Consider the following 12,751-nt stretch of genomic DNA (forward strand, 5'->3'; position numbering starts at 1 on the left):
GGTTGAATGCATTTCCTGATTTGGCCTCGTTTTAGATTTGGTTCATTAAGAAATGCTAGCGGCCATGACTGAATTAAAACGTGAGTTGGTTTCGAGGTGTAGTTTGATGTGCATGTCTCGTTTGTTTGCAGGTGGGAAGAGATAGCTAAATTATTTTGCCAATTAGCTTCAGCCGGCTGGTATGCAACTGTGGCAAAATTGATTTGACTTTGGATAGCCTATCTCCGAGGCTAGTTAGGGACCGTAAATACATTACACAATGTAAATGAGACAATATTTTCATGTTGCACACCTTTTTAGATTTTTCATTAAATACTTTCAATATTTGTATATGAATTTCTACAATTTATAGTTGGTTTGAGGTTTTTAAGTCATTGGAATTTGGAGCTATTGTAATTTTAACATATTGTCCCATGTACAGTGCATTCGGAAAGTATTCAGACCCCTTGACTTTTTCCACATTTTGTTACATTACAGCCTTATTCGAAAATGAATAATAATAAAATAAAAAATCCTCATCAATCTACACACAATACCCCATAATGACAAAGCGAAAAAGCTTTTTTGAAAATGTTGCTAATTTATGAAAAATTTAAAACAAACCTTATTTACATAAGTTTTCCGACACTTTGCAATGAGACTTGAAATTGAGCTCAGGTGTATCCTGTTTCCATTGATCATCCTTGCGATGTTTCTACAACTTGATTGGAGTCCACATGTGGTAAATTCAATTGATTGAACATAATTTGGAAAGGCACACACCTGTCTATAAAAGGTCCCACAGTTGACAGTGCATGTTAGAGCAAAAACCAAGCCATGAGGTGGAAGGAATTGTCCGTAGAGCTCCAAGACAGGATTGTGTCGAGGCACAGATCTGAGGAACGATACCAAAACATTTCTGCGGCATTGAAGGTCCCCAAGAACACAGTGGCCTCCATCATTCTTAAATGGAAGAAGTTTGGAAGCACCAAGACTCTTCCTAGAGCTGGCCACCCGGCCAAACTGAGCAATCAGGGGAGAAGGGCCTTGGTCAGGGAGGTGACCATGAACCCGATGGTCACTCTGACAGAGCCCCAGAGTTCCTCTGTGGAGATGGCAGAACCTTCCAGAACGACAACCATCTCTGTACCACTCCACCAATCAGGCCTTTATGGTAGAGTGGCCAGACGGATGCCGCTCCTCAGTAAAAGGCACATGACAGCCCACTTAGAGTTTGCTAAAAGGCACCTAAAGGACTCTCAAACCATGAGAAACAAGATTATCTGGTCTGATGAAACAAAGATGGACTCCCTTGGCCTGAATGCCAAGCGTCAGGTCTGGAGGAAACCTGACACCATTTCTACAGTGAAGCATGGTGGTGGCAGCATCATGCTGTGGGGATGTTTTTCAGCGGCAGGGACTGGGAGACTAGTCAGGATCAAGGGAAAGTGAACGGAACAAAGTACAGAGAGATCCTTGATGAAAACCTGCTCCAGAGCGCTCAGGACCTCATACTGGGGCGATGGTTCACCTTTCAACAGGACAATGACCCTAAGCACACAGCCAAGACAACGCAGGAGTGGCTTCGGGACAAGTCTCTGAATGTCCTTGAGTGGCTCAGCCAGAGCCCGGACTTGAACCCGATCGAACATCTCTGGAGAGACCTGAAAATAACTGTGCAGCGATGCTCCCGATCCAACCTGACAGCTTGAGAGGATCTGCAGAGAAGAATGGGAGAAACTCCCCAATTACAGGTGTGCCAAGCTTGTAGTGTCATACCCATGAAGACTCGAGGCTATAATCACTGCCAAAGGTGCTTCAACAAAGTACTGAGTAAAGGGTCTGAATACTTATGTAAATGTGATATTTCAGTTTTTATTTTTTTATACTAACTGTTTTTGCTTTGTCATTATGTTGTATTGTGTGTAGATTGATGAGGATTATACAGTGAGGGGAAAAAAGTATTTGATCCCCTGCTGATTTTGTACGTTTGCCCACTGACAAAGACATGATCAGTCTATTATGTTAATAGTAGGTTTATTTGAACAGTGAGAGACAGAATAACAACAACAAAATCCTGAAAAACGCATGTCAAAAATGTTATAAATTGATTTGCATTTTAATGAGGGAAATAAGTATTTGACCCCTCTGCAAAACATGACTTAGTATTTGGTGGCAAAACCCTTGTTGGCAATCACAGAGGTCAGACATTTCTTGTAGTTGGCCACCAGGTTTGCACACATCTCAGGAGGGATTTTGTTCCACTCCTCTTTGCAGATCTTCTCCAAGTCATTAAGGTTTCGAGGCTGACGTTTGGCAACTCGAACCTTCAGCTCCCTCCACAGATTTTCTATGGGATTAAGGTCTGGAGACTGGCTAGGCCACTCCAGGACCTTAATGTGCTTCTTCTTGAGCCACTCCTTTGTTGCCTTGGCTGTGTGTTTTGGGTCATTGTCATGCTGGAATACCCATCCACAACCCATTTTAAATGCCCTGGCTGAGGGAAGGAGGTTCTCACCCAAGATCGTCCCTTTGATGCGGTGAAGTTGTCCTGTCCCGTTAGCAGAAAAACACCCCCAAAGCATAATGTTTCCACCTCCATGTTTGACGGTGGGGATGGTGTTTTTAGGGTCATAGGCAGCATTCCTACTCCTCCAAACACGGCGAGTTGAGTTGATGCCAAAGAGCTCGAGTTTGGTCTCATCTGACCACAACACTTTCACCCAGTTCTCCTCTGAATCATTCAGATGTTCATTGGCAAACTTCAGACGGGCCTGTATATGTGCTTTCTTGAGCAGGGGGACCTTGCGTGCGCTGCAGGATTTCAGTCCTTCATGGCGTAGTGTGTTACCAATTGTTTTCTTGGTGACTAAGGTCCCAGCTGCCTTGAGATCATTGACAAGATCCTCCCATGTAGTTCTGGGCTGATTCCTCACTGTTCTCATGATCATTGCAACTCCACGAGGTGAGATCTTGCATGGAGCCCCAGGCCGAGGGAGATTGACAGTTCTTTTGTTTCTTCCATTTGCGAATAATCGCACCAACTGTTGTCACCTTCTCACCAAGCTGCTTGGCGATGGTCTTCTAGCCCATTCCAGCCTTGTGTAGGTCTACAATCTTGTCCCTGACATCCTTGGAGAGCTCTTTGGTCTTGTCCATGGTGGAGAGTTTGGAATTTGATTGATTGATTGCTTCTGTGGACAGGTGTCTTTTATACAGGTAACAAGCTGAGATTAGGAGCACTCCCTTTAAGAGTGTGCTCCTAATCTCAGCTCGTTACCTGTATAAAAGACACCTGGGAGCCAGAAATCTTTCTGATTGAGAGGGGTTCAAATACTTATTTCCCTCATTAAAATGCAAATCTATTTATAACATTTTTGACATGCGTTTTTCTGGATTTTGTTGTTGTTATTCTGTCTTTCACTGTTCAAATAAACCTACCATTAAAATTATAGACTGATCATTTCTTTGTCAGTGGGCAAACATACAAAATCAGCAGGGGATCAAATACTTTTTTCCCTCACTGTATATATATATATTTTTGTCATGAGCCCTCTCACTCCACCGGGTTACCACCTTAATTTGTTTCCACTATCTTCCACTCTGCTCACCTCCCTCTCTCTACTCAGCCTAACTAGCTCCACCTGTCCCTGCTCTGCTCGGCTCTAATTACTCTGCCAGCTGCGCTGCATTACCCACTAACCTCTCCCAGTATTTAAGGCCCTGTCTTTCAGCTCTCCGGTGTCAGATCGTCTGCAAGGCTCACACCCGGAACCTGTTTGCTCGCGCTTCTGGCTCACCCTGGTTTTGTGACCCCGGACCTGCCTGTTTTTTGGATACTCTTCTGCCTCAGGAGATCCAGACCTGCTTCTGCCATTACGACTCCTGACTACTCTTCAATCCCGGTAACTCTGACCAGCCTTCTGCCTTGCTACTACGTATTTTGGATTTCCCTTGAACTGTACTGCTGCCTGGTTTCATTCCGCCCTGTTGTGTCTGTGTCTCCCCCCCCAGGACTTCTGGACCACCCACCACCGGCTTCATAGGACGCATCGCTGCCACTGGGGGGCACAGACCCAGCGCATTGGACGGGATCCCTGTTACCCCTGGAGCCTTCATTCACTCCCTACTTCCCTTTTCCCTTAAGTTTAATAAACTTTCTGGTGTGACGCAATTGTGGTCCTCTGGTCGTCTGTCTGAATCGTGACAGTACGATCTGACCATTATGGACTCAGCGCACACTTTCCCCGACATGGAAACCGATGAGCATGAGCAGCAGTTCCAGCAGCAGCAACAACAACTCGCCATGATCATTCAACTCCTCACCAACCTTACCCCAGCCAGTCTGCCCACCAGCCCAGCCCCCGAGTTACCTGCCCCGGGTCATTGCAGCCGCTGCTCGAACCCAAGATTGGAAACCCCGAGCGGTTCAACGGCGATTCAACCCAGGTCCGGCCATTCCTGACTAGCTGCCGACTTCAGTTCTCCTTGCAGCCAAGGACCTTCGCCACGGAGGGGCTAAAGTTGGGTATGCCATCACTCACCTGACGGGCCGAGCTCGACTCTGGGGAACAGCAGAGTTCGAACGTCAAACCCCCGCATGTGCAACCTTCGACCTGTTTGCTGAGGAGATGCTGAAGGTGTTTGACCTGGATTCACCCACCGCAGAGGCGTCTCGTGAACTGTTCAGTATTCGACAAGGCAGACGTACAGTCGCAGACCATTCCATCGACTTCCGAACCCTGGCTAGAGCGAAGTTCTTGGAACACACCATCGTTGGTGGGCCGCGTTCTTCCATAGTTTGGCTGACTATATCAGGGGCGAGTTGGTCTCCCATGAACTGCCTTCCACTCTTGATGAAGCCATCGCACTGACTGTCAGGATCGACAGAAGGATACAGACCCGTCGTCGTGAGAGGGGGCGCCAAGGTCCACCTACTACCGGCATTCGGAGAGATCCGACTGGGCTCCTGTCATCTACTGCCACTCACCCAGGTCAGCTTGATCAGTCTGAGCCTATGGAGATTGGGCGAGCCTCCCTCACTCCTGCAGAGCGCCAGCGCCGCTTCACCTCAAACCTCTGCCTCTATTGTGGAGGTGATGGACATCGTGTGGTAACCTGCCCTTTAAGGGCCGAAGCTCACCGGGCGTAGGGGGAGTCCGGTTGAGTTCAATGACCATCCAGTCCTCCGACCGCAAACCCCTGCTGCAAGTTCACCTCCGCCTCTCTGACTCAACTCACACCCTGGCTGCTCTGGTGGATTCTGGCGCCGAAGCCAACATAATGGACATCAAGCTGGCACGCCAACTGGGACTGGAGAACCTCCGTTTGACACCTCCTAGTCCTGCCCGGGCACTGGACGGACACTTACTCGGATCGGTCACTCATGTCACGGCCCCGGTCTCGATGGGTCTGTCCGGAAACCATCAAGAAACTATCCAGTTTCACCTGCTCCCCTCTCCAGGCCAACCCCTCATCCTGGGTTACCCATGGCTCCGCCCGGCACAACCCTCAGCTCGACTGGGTGACCGGGGTGATCAGGGAGTGGGGAGAGGACTGCCACCGAACCTGCCTGCTTGCTGCCGCACCTACCCCCTCGGCCAGTACCTACTAACTCCGCTCCTGACCTCTCCAATGTCCCAGAATGCTACCATGGTCTCAGAGAGGTGTTTAACAAAGCAAGAGCCACATCTCTGCCCCCTCACCGACCGTACGACTGTGCCATCGACCTCCTCCCTGGAACAGCTCCTCCAAGGGGTCGTCTTTATTCGTTGTCTGCTCCTGAAAGAAAGTCCATGGAGGACTACATCAATGGCTCTCTGTCCGCAGGATTAATCCGTTCATCTTCATCTCCTGCTGGTGCTGGCTTCTTCTTTGTGGGGAAGAAGGACGGATCTCTTCGCCCCTGCATCGACTACAGGGGACTCAACGACATCACAGTGAAAAACCGTTACCCTCTGCCTCTGCTCACCTCTGCTTTTGAGTTGCTCCAGGGAGCCACTGTTTTTACCAAGTTGGATCTCAGAAACGCTTACCACCTAGTGCGGATCCGGGAGGGAGATGAATGGAAACGCATTCAATACACCAACAGGCCACTCACGAGTATCTGGTTATGCCTTTTGGCCTCACCAATGCTCCTGCTGTGTTCCAGGCTCTAGTGAATGATGTACTGCGGGACATGTTAAACAAGTTTGTCTTCGTTTACCTGGATGACATCTTAATTTACTCCAGAAACCTGTCTGAACACACCCGCCATGTCCAGCAAGTCCTTCATCGTCTTCTGGAGAATTCCCTCTACGCCAAGGCAGAGAAATGTGAGTTTCACGTCAAGACAGTGGCCTTCCTGGGGTACATAGTGGCAGAAGGAAGTATCCAAATGGATCCTGCCAAAGTATCAGCAGTCACTTCATGGCCAGTTCCGGAGAACAGAAAGAAGCTGCAACAGTTTCTGGGGTTTGCTAACTTCTATAGGAAGTTTATCCGGAACTACAGTACCGTTGCTGCCCCTCTCACTGCTCTAACCAGCACCAAGCAACCCTTCACCTGGACCCCAGCAGCCGACAAAGCCTTCAGTACCCTCAAGGTGAGGTTCACCTCCGCTCCCATCCTCCAGATGCCTGATGTGGACCGGCAATTCATTGTGGAGGTGGACGCCTCGGATGTGGGAGTTGGTGCTGTGATTTCTCAGTGGGCTGCGGAGGATAGGAAGCTCCATCCCTGTGCCTTTTTCTCACGTCGGTTGTCCCCCTCTGAGTGCAATTACGACATAGGGAACCGTGAGCTGCTGGCTGTGAAGCTTGCCTTGGAGGAGTGGCGTCACTGGCTGGAGGGGTCCACCATTCCATTTCTCGTTTGGACCGATCATAAGAACTTGGAGTACATCCGCACGGCCAAACGGTTGAACTCCAGGCAGTCCCGCTGGGCCCTGTTCTTCACCAGGTTTAATTTCACTCTGTCATACCGGCCTGGATCACGCAACACCAAGCCAGACGCCCTCTCCCGTCAATTCCAGAAGGATGACACCCCCCTCCAAGGACCCTGTGTCGATTCTGCCAAGTCCCTGCATCGTTGCAGCTCTGACCTGGGCTGTTGAGGAACAGGTGCTGGAGGCTCTCCGTAACCAGCCAGGTCCCAGCACTTGCCCAGCTGACCGCCTTTTTGTCCCCGAAGACCTGAGGTCCCAGGTCATTCAGTGGGGACATGACTCCCGCCTAGCTTGTCACCCTGGCTCCACCCGCACTTACAACCTGCTCGCCCAGAGGTTCTGGTGGCCCTCTCTGAGGAAGGATGTACGGGAATTCGTCCAAGCCTGCCCCATCTGCAACCAACACAAGTCGTCCTGCCAGCCCCCAGCCGGATTGCTGCAGCCCCTGCCTGTGCCCAGACGTCCCTGGTCTCACATCGCCCTTGACTTTGTCACGGGGCTGCCCCCTTCAAGTGGCATGACCGTCATTCTCACCATCGTTGACCGTTTCAGCAAGATGGCACACTTCATTCCCCTCCCCAAGCTCCCAACCGCCAAGGAGACCGCCCAGGTGGTCCTGGAACACGTCTTCCGGATCCACGGACTGCCAAGGGATGTTGTTTCTGACCGTGGTCCACAATTCTCCTCCGCTTTTTGGAAGGAGTTCTGTCACCTGCTGGGAGCCACAGTCAGTCTGACTTCCGGATTCCATCCCCAATCCAATGGGCAGTCAGAGCGGGCTAATCAGGAGCTCGAGAAGGCACTGCGATGCATGACTTCACGCAACCCCCCACTCCTGGTCGCAGCAATTGACATGGGTGGAGTACGCACACAATTCTCTGACCTGCTCTGCCATCGGTATGTCCCCTTTCCAATGTGTTTATGGATACCAGCCTCCTCTATTTGCCAGCCAGGAGGAGGAGGTTACTTGCCCATCTGCACTTGCTTTTGCCCGTCGATGTCGCCGCACCTGGTCACAAGCCCGAGCCACACTCCTCAGGTCCGTTGCCAGCTACACTACCGGGGCCAACCGTCGGAGAATTCCTGCTCCCACCTACCATGTTGGTCAAAGGGTGTGGTTGTCATCGAAGAACCTGCCACTCAGGGTGGAGTCGCAGAAGCTGGCACCTCGGTTCATTGGCCCATTCCCTATCATAAGAGTGATTAGCCCAACTGCTGTCCGGCTCCAACTGCCTAATTCCCTGAGGGTGCACCCCACTTTCCATGTGTCTAAGATTAAGCCCATCCATGAGAGTCCGCTGGTCCCTGCTGCGCCTGGTCCTCCTCCTCCACGGCTCGTCGATGGTGGTCTGGTTTACACCGTCCGCCGCCTGCTTCGGTCCAGACGGAGGGGTAGGGGTCTCCAGTACCTCATTGACTGGGAGGGCTATGGACCTGAGGAAAGGACCTGGGTGCCAGCTAGTCGGATTGTGGATAGGACTCTCATCACCGCTTTCCACCAACGGCATCCTGATCAACCTGCAATCCGTAGGGGCCGCCCCAGAGGGGTCCCTAACCGTCCGGCCCGCTCGGCTTCCTGTCCTGTGCCTGATCCTGTCTCGGGACCTGTCCCATCTCCCCGACCACGGCCCTCCGGCTTCCTCCGAGGATGAGGACGTTCACTCGGACCGTTCGGAGGAGTTCTAGCCCTCCTCCGGCTCCCCTCCTCCCGCCCGGCGTGGTGTTGCTCTTGGGACTTCTGGGGCCGTCCCTTGGGGGGTTCTGTCATGAGCCCTCTCACTCCACCGGGTTACCACCTTAATTTGTTTCCACTATCTTCCACTCTGCTCACCTCCCTCTCTCTACTCAGCCTAACTAGCTCCACCTGTCCCTGCTCTGCTCGGCTCTAATTACTCTGCCAGCTGCGCTGCATTACCCACTAACCTCTCCCAGTATTTAAGGCCCTGTCTTTCAGCTCTCCGGTGTCAGATCGTCTGCAAGGCTCACACCCGGAACCTGTTTGCTTCGCGCTTCTGGCTCACCCTGGTTTTGTGACCCCGGACCTGCCTGTTTTTGGATACTCTTCTGCCTCAGGAGATCCAGACCTGCTTCTGCCATTACGACTCCTGACTACTCTTCAATCCCGGTAACTCTGACCAGCCTTCTGCCTTGCTACTACGTATTTTGGATTTCCCTTGAACTGTACTGCTGCCTGGTTTCATTCCGCCCTGTTGTGTCTGTGTCTCCCCCCAGGACTTCTGGACCACCCACCACCGGCTTCATAGGACGCATCGCTGCCACTGGGGGGGCACAGACCCAGCGCATTGGACGGGATCCCTGTTACCCCTGGAGCCTTCATTCACTCCCTACTTCCCTTTTCCCTTAAGTTTAATAAACTTTCTGGTGTGACGCAATTGTGGTCCTCTGGTCGTCTGTCTGAATCGTGACATATTTTAATCCATTTTAGAATAAGGCTGTAACGTAACAAAATGTGGAAAAAGTAAAGGGGTCTGAATACTTTCCGAATGCACTGTACATTGTGTAATTTACCTGATGGTCCCTAACTAGCCCCATAGGGATATCCAAAGTAAACCCAAATTTACCACAGTCATTACGATCGGGTCGCATGCAGTTGCACTCCGAATTGATGAATACTTGTGTGCTGCCAGCTGTCGGCATGTGACCAGGATTGAAACAAATCCAACTTTAATTTACATTGTGATACAGTCACGGCCACAAGTCAAAAAAAAAAATACATTTTGGTCCAGACTGACTATGACCAAAGTTATCCTATTTACACTTTGTTGTACATTTTGACGGTATAATAAATGTTTCTGACTCATTTCGATGCCACATTGGCTGTTTTCTAAATGATACGTTTTTTTTTAGGGGCAGTTGCTCTTTAAGAACTCACCCAAATGTCTTTGTAGGCCTACTCTGTATGATTCACAAGCCACAATAAGGACAACAGCCAAATATGGCCCTGTTTTGCTGTTTCACCCTTGGGGTAGGACACCCTGTTTGCACTGTTCCAGACAAGCTATGCCTTATGTCTTCTGTATGCAAGAGCTGTAAATATAGTTTGACAGTATCTGAGAAGATCTCAGCACCAATGTTACACGGCTGTTCATTCCAAGTGTTTGTAGATGGACTATTAGGTGTTTTTTCATTATTTGATTTTAAGAATGGAGCAAACATATTTTTCAAATCAAGTCTCTTCTCCAAAGGCAACTGGAAGTGTAGCAAGCAACCAAAAACTATTTGTGGTATTTTGTTTCATTGTGCCGTAGCTGCTAATAATTTGAATGAATCTGCATCGATTTCAAAGCTTGGAAATGACTGAGGTCCATTTAAATCTGGAATGAAAGTGCATTATCTTATGCTTTGATTTCAGGTCAAACGACAAATGGACGCTGATTGCCCTAAACAAGTATTTTACTTATCAGATTTAATACTGTGTACTTTGGAAATGTTTCAATACATTTTCCCTCAAAGTAGTTTAAAAACGGAGGAATCAAGTTACTGTCTTTGAATTCCATTACTTATCATTGGTTCACAGTTGGTTGACATGGTTGGAATTGATATAATTTCCATTCTTGTTATAAAATCTTGTATCTGTTTCAGTCTTGGCCAAGAGGTGGATTTTCTCTTGACATGCTAACTTAATGGCTTGGTGTTTTGGAGCTTATGTCTCATTGTTTCTCTCTCCCCATCACACACACCCCTTCCCAACTCCCCTTTTCCTCTCTGTGTGTGTGTGTGTGTGGGTGTGTGGGTGTGTGTCTGTGTCTCTTTCTCTCTCTCCAGCAGGTCCTGGCACAGACAGATGCGTTGTCACGCGTAGGAGTCAAGAACCTTTCTCCAGCTTTTTTTAGCAGCCCCACTCCTCCCCCTCCCCTCACGCCTCCTCAGAGCATCTTTAATAAGACACATGCTCCTGGGCTCGGGCGCTCACTCACACCAAACGCTCCTTGGCGATCCTCCAACAGGCTGCCTGCTCCCCTGCTAGCCCCGCAGAGTCTTCATGGGTTGAACCGACAGGAGTGCCACACTCTCCTCTCCTCCTTTTTCCACCTCTCCTCTCCTCTCATATTCCAAGCTCCTCCACTACACCGTCAACCAACCCCCCCCCCTACATCACCGTTATGGCTTGTGCCCCGCGCATGTTTGGATTTGCAGCCGCAGCAGCATAATCCTCCGCTGAAGGGAGTTGCGGACGCAGCAGCCCAGAGACAGTGAGAGACAGTGAGAGACAGGGTGAGAGACAGGGTGAGAGAGAGACCCAGCAGACAGCAGCAGCGGAGGGAGGGAAGTAGCAGGGAGGAGCAGCAACAGCAGCTGCGGCGGCAGAGTGATCCACCTGTCACAGAGTGAAAGGGGCCCCCCGCCTGATCCGTCTGCCTGCAGGGGGGACCCCGCGTGGCCGGGCAGCACCAGGGACTATGCAGCTGGGACTGGTGGCTCTGGTGATGGTCTTTCTTGGATCCATGGGTCACAGCGACAGCGGCCTCAAGCTCTCCAAGGGACGGAGGCAGAGACGGAGTGAGTTACCAAATCCTCAAATCCCTTCCTCTCTTTCACTCTCTCTCTTTCTCTGGTTTCCATGCAGTACATTTCTTATAAACATTTAACGGCCGCAGTAAAGATGACATGTTGTTTATTTTTCTTCATCCTCATTATTTGTTTTGCCAAGATGGATTATGGTAGCTTCACAGTTTCCTTTGAATGACCCTCTTTTCTTCCTCTTTTTATGATTACGCCTCTCAGGGTTTATGTTGAGCTTTTATGGGTATTAAGAATGTTTATAGTCGGGTTTTAGGCGGATTCACCCTGGGTTTACGGCTAGAGCTTCAGCACCACTGTTCTCTCCATGCCTGCCTCTGAGGAACAACTCTCTGACACTTCAGCTTAAGGTTGTTGTTGCATTGTTTGGTTTTCAAGCAGTTTTATAAACACTTTTCTGACCTCATGCACCCACAAAGACAGAGATTACTCTCAGCCTCAGTGTCTGCCCTCAGAGCGGGGTGAATCTCAGGGCAAGGCGTTATCACTGGTTTTAATATAATGCCTTTTCCCTCAGAAGAGCTTTTAGAGGATACCACCCCCACCTCAGAAAACATCCAAGCAGTCAGGAGAGGTCAGAATTTTATTGAGCTTGGCTTTGGTAAATAGAGGTTGGCTTCGGCATGGCAATAGATGGCCAGAGGAAAGGCTACAGGCTTATCAGATGGGTCTTGTTTGAATTTCAGTATGTATTTTTATTACACAATAAATACATATTTCTGATGAGCAAAGTGTGTTTTACCATACCGTAAAAGACGAGTTGGCAATGACCTATGACTCGTGTCAATTATCATGTAATAGCTTTGTCCCAGGTGAACAGTGTTCCCCCTGAATTTTGAAGCAATGTTTCAAGTTTCTTTTGTGGGTTATGTAAAATATACTTGAGCTCCCTCTATAGAGACTAAGGCACAAAGTGAGATTGTCATGGCATGGAACCTTCAGTTGGTTTAACCCACAGACTATGTTACCCACTGCTGTTGGCTGGCAGTGAGTGGGGGGTAGATCATTATGTTGTTGAAGTGTATGATTTAGTGTAATTCATCTTGTAGGAGTTAGGTTCAGGGAAACAGTTGCTCAAACTTTGCCATGCGCAACAGCCTTTATATGTTAGGACCGAAGCTGTTTATAGACTAGAAATGATAAATTGTCATATCTGCATTGAATTTACAGAACATATTTTCATCACATAATCTCTGTATGTTTTGTGCCAGTCTTTCCTGGTTAACAACATCTCATCCAGAGGAGTAATATTGCCTCTCCCGCTCTACTACATGACCTCCACAGCAGGGTCAAAAACTGTCCCAA

General features: G+C 49.4%; 1 protein-coding gene across 1 annotated transcript in view; it reads left to right on the top strand.

Annotated features, from left to right (window-relative positions):
• LOC121585881 (R-spondin-1-like) overlaps positions 1-12,751 on the top strand; it is a 50,000-nt gene that overhangs the window by 15,482 nt on the left and 21,767 nt on the right. The window contains exon 2 of the mRNA XM_045226627.1: positions 10,691-11,425. Within this exon, the coding sequence (XP_045082562.1) occupies positions 11,326-11,425 (100 nt within the window). The 5' untranslated portion in view covers positions 10,691-11,325. The remainder of the gene's footprint in view (positions 1-10,690; positions 11,426-12,751) is intronic.

Source organism: Coregonus clupeaformis, chromosome 17, assembly GCF_020615455.1.
Source record: "Coregonus clupeaformis isolate EN_2021a chromosome 17, ASM2061545v1, whole genome shotgun sequence".
NCBI lineage: Eukaryota > Metazoa > Chordata > Actinopteri > Salmoniformes > Salmonidae > Coregonus > Coregonus clupeaformis.